The following is a 14,522-nucleotide window of genomic DNA, read 5'->3' as shown; positions in this document are numbered from 1 at the left end:
CATAGGAATTCTCGTTTCGCCAATCTTCAGTGGAGTCTAAAATAACAAGCAGGACTGTGCTGACCAATTGCGCTGTACCCATCCTGACCCCTTGCATTTGATCAAAGCTTTGTTTGTTTTTTTACTTTAATTATTATTAAAGCCATTAGTAACTATTAAAACCATTAAAATGTATAACCTTACCCAAGAGAAAAGATTGCTTTTTCGGTGAGACCTGAAATAGCCGCAACAATTGAGAGTAAAAACGTGACAAGTCCCATTGTTCCATGGATCGGCACTAACGCTGCGCGAAAAGCTGCGGTATTCGTATCACAGCACAAGAATACAATAAAGCTGGTGAAACCCACAGCGAACTGAAATAAAATTCACTGAATTAAAAATGGAAAAAGAACTTGAAAAGGGCCATATTCAAAATAGCGTGATCTTTGTGTCCGCGCGTCAAAAGTAAAAAAAAAATGTCAACTTTTCAGGTAAAGGAAATAACAAATTCCAGGGTTTTCCAAATCGTCAGGAATAAAAATTATGCATGGAAAACATAAGAATTTTCTTATAAGTAGGCCTACGTCGCTTAAAGGGAGACAAAAAAGTACACGAATTTTTAGGGATATATACAAATATTTCTGGGCTTTAAAGTTATGAATAATGGATCTAGATTCACTTCTAGAATGAACTGTGATCGTGGTTAATCCAGAAGTAAATCTAGATCCGTTACTCATTAGACCATCAAGGATTACATTAAACTACCAATGTTCATTTTCTTTGGGTTAATGGTGAGGGATGGGGATAGAAACCCGACCCCCCCCCCGCACACACACAAACAAACGAACAAATTTGCTGGTACTACTTTTCTATAGAGGGACAATTTAAGACCGTGAACATAATTATTAGGAACATCAGATTTTTACTCAAATGTATTTTTTAAGGCTATTAAATAAATATTCATGATTTTATTCTATAAGATTTTTTTCATCAAATAACCTGAAATTTGTTAGATTAGTGAAAGTCAACTTAAAAATAGGTTATGCTAATATCCGACGATCTAAAATTTTCTAATACCTGGTGTGGGGGTAATGGTGACAACCTTCTCGTGGTGCCTGTGAGAGTAGTGGCCACAAATAGTGACCTACTATTACTCGCGCCCCCCTAGCGTAGTCTAAAGTAGTGTAATTTACTTAATTAACTCAAGTTGGCGTTAATTAAACTTGCTCCTCACGCAAGTTTATCAGATCAACCTATTTTGCGCCTCCCTAAAAAAAAATTTTTCGGATCAACCTATTTCCCCCCCTAAAAATCCCGGATCCGCCCCTGGATGAAGTCTCAACCATGGTACTGGAAAAAATCTTTTGAGGAGTGTCCCAGGGTGAGAGAAAAAGTCCTCTTGCTAGTACTGGTTCTGAGGATCAGATACTGCTTGCCACTAATAGCTGGTGAGCGATGGCTGACTCTACCTTTTTTTGTAGGGACGAGTGTTGCCTGTCCAAGGTTTTCTGTAGGTGATAATTTTCAAACACACTCTCAGATTGTTTGCTCTCCTATTGCCTTATGTCGTCTTATGTTGAATTATGTCGCATTATGCCTTATGTTGCCTTTTGAATTCCCACAGCCAAAATCATAATTTGACACATGGATAATTTTGGCACTTGAATAATTTTATTTAAGCATATATATATATATATTTTAAAATGCATAATTTTGACACATGTAAAATTATTTGGATAGTTAGGCAAAATGATTTTGCTACAAAAAAAACTGACCAATTATGTCAGTGCATTTAGCGCACACACTTCCGCTGCCGTTTTAGTATAATAGAAAAAATAACCAAACAGTTCGTGGCAACGAACTGTAAGTTAGGAGCGACCCGGCTCAATGGTAGCCGAAACTGTAGAAAACGGAATTTTGATACCAATAGATACATCAAAAGAATCAGATTTTAATGTTGATTCCAAATATATAAGTTTCATCACGTTTAGTCCTACCTATCAAAACTTACGCGCCTGAGAAAATTTGGCTGATTTTCGAAAAAAGGGGGAAAGACCCCCTAAAATTTATAGAACCTTAATATATAAATCCAACCATCATATTCAGCGTATCAGAGAACCCTACTGCAGAGGTTTCAAGCTCCTATCTACTAAAATGTGGAATTTTGCATTTTTTGCCAGAAGAAAGATCACGGATGCGTGTTTATTTTTATTTTATTTTTTTTCCAGGGGTGATCGTATCGACCCAGTGGTCCTAGAATATCGTGGGAGGGCTCATTGGAACGGAAATTAAAAGTTCTAGTGCCCTTTTTAAGTGACCCAAAAAATGGAGGGCAACTAGGCCCCTTCCCACACCCATTTTTTCCCAAAGTCACCCGATCAAAATTTTGAGATAGCCATTTTGTTCATCATGGTCAAAAATATGATAACTATGTCTTTTAGGATGATTTAATCCCCCGAAGTCCCCGGGGGGAGGGATGAAAGTTATGAACTTTACCCAATGTTAACATATAGTATTGGTTATTGGGATGTATACAGACGTTTTCAGGGGGGGATTTTTTCTCGTAGTGGGGGGGGGGGTTGGGGGTTATGTGGGAGTATCTTTCCATGAAGGAATTTTTCATGGGGAAGGGACATTGCAATGAAGGGAGCGCCGGATTTCCAAGCATTATTTAAAAAAAGATCAGAAATTATACATAAAAACAAGTTTTTCAACTGAAAGTAAGGAGCAACATCAAAACTTAAAACAACAGAAAACATTACGTATATGATTGGGTTCAACCCCTAGGCAATACATCACTCTTTAAGCCAAAGATTATTTAGTACTTTCATTGTAGCTATTTATTTTAATTAACGTCCTTTGTGATTAAGCGGTCATTCTTAAAGCATTGGAACAAAATTCAAACTTCAGCTTAAAAAGCGAAGTATTGACTAGGGGGCAAGCCCCCTAATTTATGTATGGAAGATATATGAATGTAGAAGATCGTTACGTATCTAGATTCGTAAGTTACGTATATTTATTACTATTAAAAATGCACGTATACGAAACTTTTTAACTGTCGAAAAAGCTATTTGGCCAAAAAAAGTCAAACCCATATTCGAATTTTGTTTTAACCATTCGTGTAAGACATAAAATGATAAAAATCTGCGTTAATTCAAAATAGTTCAAAAATAAAATAAAAAAAACAAGTTTTTTTAACTGAAAGTAAGGAACGACGTTAAAACTTAAAACGAACATAAATTATTCCGTATATGAAAGGGGCTGTCCCCTCCTCAACGCCTCTCTTTTTACGGTAAAGTTTGACTGTATCACAACACTAATTTTTTAAAAAAATAAGAAAATTTAGTGTAAAGAGCGAGGCGTTGTGGAGGGCAAAACCCCATTCATATAAAGAATAATTTATGTTAGTTTTAAGTTTTAACATCGTTCCTTACTTTCAGTTAAAAAAACTTGTTTTTTTTATTTAATTTCAATTGAACCTCGAAATGAATCTTAAGGAAAGAAAATGGAATTTTTTATAAAATCTGCTGACTTGTGAATTAGATTTTCAAGCCGGTTATGAAAACGGTTGACAAAATTCACGTCTAGTTACCTGCTAATAAATTGCAGCTTCTGATACATTTTTTGCAACGATACTCCAATTTTTGCACCTTTGCTCGGAAATCGCATTATACAATTGAAGCATTTAGATTCGGTGAAATTCAAAGATAGTCCACTTCCTGTCACGTTATTCACACTGAAATTATGCATAAGGACACAATTCCGGTTATTAATAATTCTTATTTAACAAAAATCCGACAACACACGTGGAAAACGGATTGATGCGGTAGCTGAGACATTGCACCACTGAATAGCCTACACTGCTGTAAAACTTCTGATCCCCTTTCGCAGAAAAAATATGCCAAATCCGCAAGAATTATAATATAAATATAACTAATGACATCACGAATTTTTTTTATAAAAATAAAGTAATACAAGCTCCTTACATTCGTGATCAAATAAAAAAACAACTTTTTTCAATTGGAAGTAAGTAGCAAAATTGAAACCCAAAACGAATAGAAATTATTTCGCATATGAAGGAGTTCCCCCCTCCACAATACCTTGCTCTTCATGCTAAAGTTTTTAGCGCTTTTAAAAAAGTTTCCTATTCTGATTAAACGGCCCCTGCGTTTTAGAAGTCGTTCTTAAAAAATTGGGACAAATGGTCAAGCTTTAGCGTAAAGAGCAAGGTATTGAGGAGGGGAACCCCTTCACATACGAAATTATTTCTGTTCGTTTTGACTTAGAATATTGATTCTTACTTTCAGTTGATAAAACTTGTTTTTCTTTATCTAATTTCTGATCGTTTTTCAAATTCCTCCGTGGAAAGTTCCTCCCACGTAAAATGCACCCTCCCCCTGTAAAATTACTTCCGGACACTTCTATCCTCGCTGAAAATCTCCTCCTCCGTAAAATTTCTTGCAGAAGATTCAGCCTCACAGATTCTTCTTACCATACTTTCATTTGGAAAAGACTAAGTTCTAATAATTTTTTTTCAATCGCTCCGGAAATCCCCCTTTCCGTAGAAATTATTTCCCGGAAGTCCAAACACGCTGAAAATTTCCCTCGGAACATCTCCACATGCAAAATTGAGCAGACAAAGAGAAACTAAGACAAATTAAAATAATTTTGTATAAGAATTATGTCAAATCCCCCCGGTGTAAAATTTCCCCGACAAAGTTCTTCCCTCGAAATTTCCCTCTACATGGAAAATTATCCCCATGGAAATTCACCCCAATAACTAATCCCCCTCTAAAAATGTCTGTATACTTCCCCAATGGGCAAATTTTATAGCTTAAGGACCTATCCCCAGGGACTGAGGGGGAGTCATTTTATCTCACAAGGAATAGTTTTGGGATTCTTCAACTATGCTGAACAATATGGCTATCTAGAAATTTTGATCGGGAAATTTTGGGGAAAAGGAGGCGCGGGAGGGGGGCTAGTTTCCCTCTAATCTTTTTGGTCACTTAAAAAGGGCACTAGAACTTTCAATTTCCATTCAAATGAGCCCTCTGGCGATGTTCTAGGGCCATTGGTTCGATACGATCACCCCTACGTGAAAAAGCAAATAAACACGTATCCGTGATCTGTCTTCTGACAAGATATTCAAAATTCCAAAATTTTTGCAGATAGGAGCTTGAAACCTCTACAGTAGGGTTTTCTAATACACTGAATCTGATGGTGTGATTTTCATAAAGATCATTTGACTTTTAGTGGGGGTCTTTCCTTTTTTCGAAAATCAGGCATATTTTATCAGGCTCGTAGCCTTTTATGGGTAACATTATCTTACATATTTGGAATCAGCATAATAAGCCGGTTCTTTTAATATATTTATTGATATCAAAATTCCGTTTTTTAGAGTTTCGGTTAATATTGCGCCGTGTCGCTCCTTACTTATAGTTCGTTACCACAAACTGATTGATGGCCAACAGCTCAGCAACAGGAAGCTGCAGATGACAGACAAATCAAAAGGGCTGAAAGTAGTTCCATCTATCTCAATAAAAAATCTATTTTGAGGGACTTTTTTGTGTTATAGTATAATTCAGGAAATTATAACCGTTGGCCCTGCTACAAAATTTCACAACCAGGGGCACATATTAGAGGAACATTTAGGAGGGCGAATTACCCTCTAGATCCAGAAAAATATCTTTTTTGGTATTATCATAGAAAAAATAGAAAAAAAAGGAATGAGTCCCTAATTTTTAAGAATACCTTCATTTGTGTTAATTGTTTCCCAACTTCACTATAGATTATTTATTTTTTTAGTTTTTTCTCTCTTCTTTGAAGCCTATGGCTAATTTTTTGTGTGCTAAACTAATTCACAGTTTTTCTCCTTACGTTCCTGAGATAAAAGATGCAAAATTGCTGGGAACAGTTATTATTGAGGTCAAGCTTGATAAAATTTTCATTCTGGTTGCGGTTGTGGGTTCGGTCTATTAAGTTTTACAAATTTTTTATATAGTAAACAAAAATACTGAATATTTCTCTGTTAAAATGCATCAAATACTCCGAGTAATGCTTTTACTTTTATTGGCACTAGCTCTGAGACTCGACGAACAAGTGGAACTAATAGTGAAAAGAACAGGAGGGAACTTCAAACCTTTCAATTAAAATTTTATATGTTTATAGTTTTTTCTTCGTTTTTTGGTTACTTTTGAATAGAAACTTACACTTTTCAATGTAATCTTCTTTAAGAGAAAAGAAAAAAAGTAAATAAAAAAGTGCGTTTTTTACTTTTATTAAGTAGGGTTAAAGTTAGGACTAAAAATAAGGATGGGCGAAGGAGAAGTGTTAACTAGCATTTGGCACTCGGTCAATAGAGAAACATAGTGATTTTTTATTAGAGATAGCATAAACTAATTATGTCACAAATAAGAGAACCACTCCCATTAAACAAATGAGCAATAAACGTAACTTAAAATAATATAAAAATAAAACTTTTGGCAGTGTTTGGGAAAATTATTGCCCAGTTTGATTTGCAAAAACCAGGATTTTTATGGGAAGGAATAGGAACGGTCAGAGTGGTGGCAAGTACTGGCATCTATTCCCAAAAATTTAGGGAGAGAATTTGTCATTATTTACAATCAAAATGCAAAGAAGACCCCTTTCAATGAAAATCACCCCACATAAAGCTTTTTTCTAAATTTAAAGAGAGGGCAAAAATTCTAGGGGAAGAGGCCCCTCCCTCCTAACTGACGTCACTGGGGGTAAAACTGCCAAAAATGCTCTTTTTTTATACCAAACTTTTAAGGAATCCTTCCTCTTTTGGCACGTGTTTTGCAGTTTTTAGCTCGAGGGAGGGGAGTTGCCTTTATTAACTATATACTTCACTAAAGATTTAGCTCGGAACTACCTTCGCTTCTTAAATCTATGGAAAGTGCCAAGCATTTGAGACTGTGACATCCCGTAGGCTTAGAAATAGTATTCCAATAGTATGAGCCAAAAAGTAAAAATTATCCATGTATATTCATATTGGAGCCAAGGCACGCTTTCCCCGCTTTAATATCATCTTCCACATTGGCAAATCGAGAAGGCGTGGGAAAATCACCCAATATCTAACAGCTTTATCAGCTACTGGGCATCGCTCATGAGTAAAAGCTTTTTTGAATGCTGGTCTTCAAATGTTGCTGAGTTAAAAATAGTCTAAAATTTCCTTTCTTACTGAATCCCAAGGGATGTAATCGTTATCAATCCTCCACGCTCTTTTTCAGGGAGGGGGGCTTGCCAGCATGAAAATCCCATTCAATAGCGATGTAAAAGTGATTTTTTTTTGGAGAAGGTTGACCCCTCTATCCCACATTCAGGGGGATATACCTAGGAGAGATTAACAGAAACATAGCCAAAACAGATGTAAATTATAGGGACAATCATGAAAACCATAATTGGTATTCCAATAACTTTTTTATTGGATTTCCAAAAGCATTTCCAAAAAATGAAAATCCAATACAGCTTCAAATTCTCTTATTTCTGATTGAAAGGTCTAATAAATGCTGATGACGTCCTATTCCTTACGTTTCAGATTCATATAATGCAGAACTGCCTCTATGTATATTACTATTCTGACTTCTTGCTATTTTCGCTTTACTTGATATTTGTTTTAACCACCTCCAAAAAGACATAAATATGCTAAGAATTATGATTGAAACTAGTCGCATTTCACACAACGCCAGCGCTACTTGTAGTACAGGCAAACTAGAGTTTGACCCCAAACAAATTGCAACAGACACCATGTTGTAGAGAAAAAAAAGATGAACAACATATCCAAAGTTGTTTATTCTAAGTCGACGCAAAACTAGTTTTTTTTTTGCCCTTCGTGTCAATTTTTTCAGTTTTTTCTAAAAAAAAAATGAACTGTCGGTAAATATTCGTTTTTCTGTATGTGAAGTATCATCCTGACATAAAATGAAGAGCTGAGCCCGAAAATGAAAGCAAATTTAGTGTACAGTACACGTGAAAAAAGTTTAATAGTCCATAATATGTGATTTCTCCCTTTCCACTCCAGTAACTTCTCTCTTGCCATATTATTGGAAGACAGCAATTGTCTGATAAAATGACAAATAGATACACAATTTCAATACAGTACAATACAATGATTGCCTGAATACCTGTTTCGTATTCATCAACTTGTACTTTTTTATTTTCATTTGAAATGTTTCTTTCACTACTTACTGTCCCCCAACTCTGCGATTGTTGGTAAAAATAAATTACAACAGAAATGATTTTTACACCATGTTGTAGAGGAAAAAAAGCTGAACAACATATCCAAAGTTGCACATTCTAGGGCGACGCAAAACTAGTTTTTTTTTCGTATTGTGTCATTTTTCTTACTTTCCTAACAAAAAAATTAAGTTGCGGTAATTGTTCGTTTTTCCTGAACTGAATTATTATTCCGTTGTAAAAAGACGAGATGAGTGCGAAAATGAAGTCAAATTTGGTGTACGGTATATAAAAAGTTTCACAATCATCACTATGAGATTTTTACGCTTCTCGTCGTCGTGACCCCCATTTTTTTCTACCAGACCATCTTTCGCTGGCTAAATTGTCGGTTTTGAGATCAAATAATTAGTTAGCCTGAATCTGATCGTCGCTGGCCCCATCACTTGATGGGTCGGCCTAAATTAAGTGATTGCAAGATGTTTATGAAAACATTAAAAATACTATAAAAGGAAAATCACCTATAAAACTAGTTTTCAGCGGCCGACATTTAAAATCTTTCTTATAATAAACTATTATCAACACACTGACTAGTCTCCACAGCTCGTAAAATTATCGAATCAACTTCATGAACATTTGAAAGACAGAATCGAACTCCGACTAGACTAACAACTTATTCTTTTAATTATTCTTATTCTTATTCTGTAACGTTCTCCTCATCGTTACAGCTTTAGATTCTTGGAGAGCTAGAACACGCTGTCCCTTTGCACGTTTTACACGCTGAAGTGCAAGCTAAGCCGTTTTTAAACCAGCTACAACCCGTTGAGCTACATTCTAGTTGACAGGAGTGCTTCACGATTTTCAGAAGCAGACAAGGAGCTGGTAGGACGTCAGTAGTCAATGGATACAAGAAGTCATTTTTTTCCAACACATTCCTCGGCTTTAAGTTCGGATTTCAACTCCATACCTGAACTTGGTAGAAAACTTAGCCGCATCAGAATTTGGAATTTAGCCGCATCACAAGTTGGTGGTAACTGTTCTGGGTGGACGAACATGCTAGCAGTAGTTACCTTCTTTTTAAAAACTTCCCTGTGGATTTCATTCAGATTTCCCCTTTTCGATGACCCATATATAATGAACAGAGAGTCTTCTCCAACAACCCTTACTTCCTCCTTCGAAGCTGACTTCAGCATGAAAATTGCAGCTGATGTATGAAAACTGGCATCTCTCATTAGCTTCTTCAGAGCAAGGCCTTTTCCCACACTGTTAATCTGTGAATTAGAGTCACAGCCTAAGATGGCGTGAGCAAAAAGAAATGAGATGGGATGTCTCTTGGCCTAGCTTCTCTTTCAATTTTTGAATATCCCATATTCGGGGAGCTTTGTTCGACTTTGGCTCAGGTGCAAAGAATAGTTTTTTGCTTGATAGGTCACCATGATAACACAAAAGAACCAAAAGATCTTGCAGGACAAGAACTCATCCTTTTTTACCTTTAGCTGCATATCTGATGTGAAGAAGATCTCATGGCCGATGATACGACTTCTCTTCGTCTGGGCCATATCCTTTATGGTAGCTCCGCCATCGTAGCCATCGAACACAATAGTGGTAGATAGATACTTTTGGGTTAAGTAAGTAGCATAATGGTCAAGGATTTCACAGTATTGTTTGTTTTTAGCCCATAGAACTTTGTGCTAAAGATCACCACTATCTATGATATATTGAGTGTTTTTCAGAGGAGGAGTAAAACGCTTGTAGAGTTACAAGCCGTGCTTTAGCCTTGGCAAACTCTGGTTTGTTTTGAGAATAGAAGTGGCAAGGGATGTAAAAAAGTGGGACCGAGTAAAAACACAGTTTGTGTTGAAAGTACTCAGATTTCGTGAGATTGATCCTCTTTGCTAGCGTGATGAACCTCTGAAAAAGGAGAGTGGTGTCCAGTTTTTTGCGTTCTTCACCTCTGCTTTGTAGTAAGTTGAACTGCCTGTTATTTTCGTCTAAACACAAAATCAACGACCAGGTTTCTAGACATGGAGTCAATGATTTTTAGGCGTAAATCTATAGCACAATTAACGTAGACAGATTTATTAGCTGTCAGACCGTTAGTGACGTTTTTTAGTTGAAGATCTCCATTAAATGGTGATCCCTTTTCTAGGAAATCGATAACGATCAGGGTGTCTTTACAATCTCTTAGCTGCCTCGGCTCAGACATTTCCTTATCTTGTTCGCTAGTTTCATGGAAAGCCTGTGACACACCCTTCATCAAAAGATTTAGTGCAGTAGACTTGTCGAGACAGAACCCATAAAGACCTTTGAGCCACTGTTAAACCACTATCATTAGTAAGGCCACCAGCCGTTTTGAGACAAGGCATGATTTCCTGCTAAATGACAATAACTGCGGGGAGCCCATCCTAGAATCTACCAGAATGCCTGATCGCATGCATCTTATTCTGGAAGGCTGGATAAACGGCAAGATGGGTTTCTTGGAGCTTGACCATTCGCTGGATGTAAAGCTGCCAGGATTTTGTGTAGTTATTGTGCCCAGATGCCACCAGATAAGGTAGCATGTCAGAGGTAGATTTTAAGTGGAAATTCCATAACCCAGATCCTTCGGCTCTTAAGAAATTTCGCAGTACGGATACCATATCGGAGTATTGGAACCACAGTTTCAAGGTTCTGTAATGGAGCAGTTCCAGTCTCTTCCTCTCGATAAAAATGCATATTGATGAATATGAAACGGGTTTTCTAGTAGACATTACATCAGGTTAATTTGATTTTTGGGCTGAGCTCATCATTTTATGTCAGAATAGTTGCCTTCTGATAGTATGGTGAAAAAGAGGTCACAACAATGATAAGGGTGAAATCACATATTGATAATTATGAAAATTTTTTTCTGGTACATTATACATAAAATTTGCTTTCTTTTTCGGGCTCAGCTCTTCATTTTATATCGGAATGATACTTCATTTACAGGATAACGAACAATCACCTACAGTTCATTTTTTTTTAGAGAAAACTGAAAAATTGACACGAAAGGCAAAAAAAAAAAAACTAGTTTTACGTCGACCTAGAATGTGTAACTTTGGATTTGTTGTTCAGCTTTTTTTCCTCTACAACACGGTGTAAAAATCATTTTTACATGAAGAGCTCAGCTCTTCATTTTGCATCGGGACGATACTTCATATACAGAAAAACGAACATTTACCGACAGTTCATTTTTTTTAAAAAAAACTGAAAAATTAGCACGAAAAGCAAAAAAAAAACTAGTTTAGCGCCGACCTAGAACGTGCAACTTTGGATATGTTGTTAAACTTTTTTTTCTACAATATTGTATAAAAATCATTTCTGTTGCAATTTGTTTGGGGTCGACCCATATTTTTGGCTAGTTTGCCTGTACTATTGTGGGACATTTATCTCTGCATCAGCATGCTGTACGAAATGTCTACTGAGAAGTGTCTTACTTATTTTTTTATTAGATCAAAACAGCAACATTAAGTGATAGTTTTTTAGTGCAAACATTACCTTCTTTAAAATTCCTGCCCCCCCCCCACTTAATAAATTCCTAGCTAAGACAATGCATGGCATCCTGCTAGAAGTTCCTGCTCTGTATGTAAATTAATTAAAAAAACAAAGGTTTTCCGAGGGAAGTAAAAAGTGAAGTTGAAATTTAAAACGAACAAAAATTATTACTTCACTGCCTATCTAACATATAGCAATAAAACTAATGCAAACAAATCAACTGGTGATATTTCCCTATGTTTGTAACATTACAGAAAATTAGCGCTTTACTGAAAACACAAAAGCGGAAATTACAATAAATAACCGAGTCAAACTCAAAACGAGCATGAATTAACATAAGTTGGGCTCAAAACCCCTATGCCTTCCCAAGGCCAGAACATAATTTGCACCTTACTGAAAAAACATAAATGTTTGCACTTTTGTAACTTTAATAAATCAAATAATATTAACATTTTGATTGCTAAATATCAGTATATGTATATTAAACTGACAATGCACATTTATTTGTATTTTTTTCAGTAAAGTGTAAATTACGTTCTGGCCTTGGGAAGGCATAGGGGTTTTGAGCCCAAATTATATTAATTTCTGCTCGTTTTGAGTTTGACTCGGTTATTTATTGTTATTTCTGTTCGTTTTGGGTTTCATTTATTTGCCGATGCTGATTTGTGGTAGTTTCAAGCTTGGTACATTATTTGATTTTATTTTTGCTCATTTTTTGTTTAATGCAGTTCTTTACTTTTCTTTGAAAAACTTATTTTGTGGAAAAAGTTTTTTTTTATTAATTTCAGTTCGTTTTATATTTACAGAGTTTTTTCAGGGAAAAAGAAAATAATACTTTAAATCTTTTCGTTTTTTTAAGACTTTATAGTTCGGCCTGCTATTTGTATACTAGAGAAAAATTTTCAGCAATTTTTAACAACATACACCCTTTTAAAAATTTGGACACAAACAGTAGTGTTTAATTTAGTCTCATACCTCCTCTAGTTGACCTGAATTGGAAAACTTGATACCATTCGCAAAAATATCTGTTTACTTTCTTTGATAGCTTGGAAACACTAACGCTAATTTGATTTGGTTAAATTTTAAGAGCAGAAGTAGCCCCAAAAGTTTGAACATAATACCCTCAGTCGTTCTTGGGATACTGCTTAGATGCCTTTTTTGGAATTAGCATAAACACAGTGCATTTTGATTTAATCTTATGGCGAGATTTAGTTTTTAAACATAATGGGTAAATGGGAGGGTGAGCGTGGGTGGGGATTAGTTGCCCTTTAATCACTTTCGACCATTAATAAGGGCATCAGCCCTTTCTATTTTCAATTGAATGCGCCCTTTTCGGAGTTCCTAAGACAACTCCTTCGAAACGAAGTGCCCTGGTCTAAACAGCAACAACAACAAAAAATAATACACTATACCCACATCGATCTTTACTATAAAAATGTCAAGCCTTCCAATCATTTTCGACTATTATAAAGTGCACTAGGTCTTTCAATTTCCGATCAAATGAGCCCTTTTTGATTTTCTACGATAACGCTTTCTATAAACACCTTATATGCCCCCAGGGCATAAATTAAAACCCTTTCCCTTAAAGGCTGTTAGGGTGGTTGTCATCCTCTAAGACCTAATTTCCAGAACTTTCAACTACGTTAAACATAACGGCTATCTCAAAGTTTTGATTGGATGTGTTTGGGGAAATAATAGGCGTGAGAGGGGCGTTAGTCGCTTTCCAATCACTTTCAACAATTAAAAAAGGCACTAACCCTTTCAATTTCCAATCAAATGAGTTCTTTTTGAAGTTTTTACGACAACTCTATCTATAAAAACCTTATATGCCCCCAGGGCATAACTTACAACCTTTGCCCTGGGGGCTCTGGGGGGTTTGTCGTCCTTAAATACATAATTTCCAGAACTTTCAACTACGTTAAACAAAATGGCTATCTGAAAATTTTGATTGGATGTGTTTGGGGGAATGGTGGGCGTGAGAGAGGGGTTAGTTACCCTCTAATAAGTTTCAACTATTAAAATGGGCACTAGCCCTCTCAATTTCCAATTGATTGAGCCCCTTTTGAAGTTTTTACGAAAACTCTATCTATAAAAACCTTATATACCCCCAGGGCATAACTTACAACCTTTCCCTGGGGGCTCTGGGGGGTTTGTCATCCTTAAATACATAATTTCCAGAACTTTCAACTACGTTGATCTAAATGACTATCTCTAAACTTTGATTGGATGTTTTTGGGGAAATAGTGGGCGTGAGAGGGGGGTTAATACTCTCCACTCACTATGGACTATTAAAATGGGCAATTTCAATTTCCAATTAAATGAGCCCTTTTCGAAATTTCTACAACAACTTTCGATATAAACCTTATATGCCCCCAGGGCATAACTTACAACCCTTGCACTAAGGGCTCTGGAGGGATTATCATCCTAAGAGACCTAATTTCCAGAACTTTCAAATACGTTGAACAAAATGGATATCTCAAAATTTTGATTGGATGTGTTTTGGAAAATGGTAGGCTTGAGAGGGGGTTAGTTGCCCTTCAATCACTTTCGACTATTAAAAAGGGGATTAGCCCTTTTAATTTCCAATTAAATGAGCCCTTTTTGAAGTTTTTACAACATCACTTTCTATAAAAACCTTATATGCCCCGGGCATAACTTACAAACCTTACCATGAGGGCTGTGGGGGGGGGTTGTCATCCTTAAAGACCTAATTTCCAAAACTTTCAACTACGTTGAATAAAATGGCTATCTAAAAATTTTGATTGGATGCGTTTGGGTTGGGGAAAAGGAGGGCGTGAGAGGGGAGCTAGTTGCCCTCAAATCACTTTCGACTATTA

The 14,522-nt window shown here is 36.1% G+C and overlaps 1 protein-coding gene across 3 annotated transcripts in view; it reads right to left on the bottom strand.

Moving 5' to 3' along the window:
• The window catches only part of nemy (cytochrome b561 family member no extended memory), an 89,294-nt gene that overhangs the window by 5,912 nt on the left and 68,860 nt on the right, over window positions 1-14,522 (bottom strand). For all 3 annotated transcript variants that reach the window (XM_089099132.1, XM_089099133.1, XM_089099131.1), the window contains exon 4: window positions 184-353. In XM_089099132.1, coding sequence (XP_088955258.1) covers window positions 184-353 — 170 coding nt within the window. The remainder of the gene's footprint in view (window positions 1-183; window positions 354-14,522) is intronic.

The sequence above is a fragment of the Artemia sp. Qi Xiang Cuo genome, chromosome 13 (assembly GCF_049724085.1).
Source record: "Artemia sp. Qi Xiang Cuo chromosome 13, ASM4972408v1, whole genome shotgun sequence".
Taxonomy (NCBI): domain Eukaryota; kingdom Metazoa; phylum Arthropoda; class Branchiopoda; order Anostraca; family Artemiidae; genus Artemia; species Artemia sp. Qi Xiang Cuo.
The sequence above is the reverse complement of the archived record's forward strand: the minus strand, read 5'-3'. Positions and strand labels throughout refer to the sequence as shown.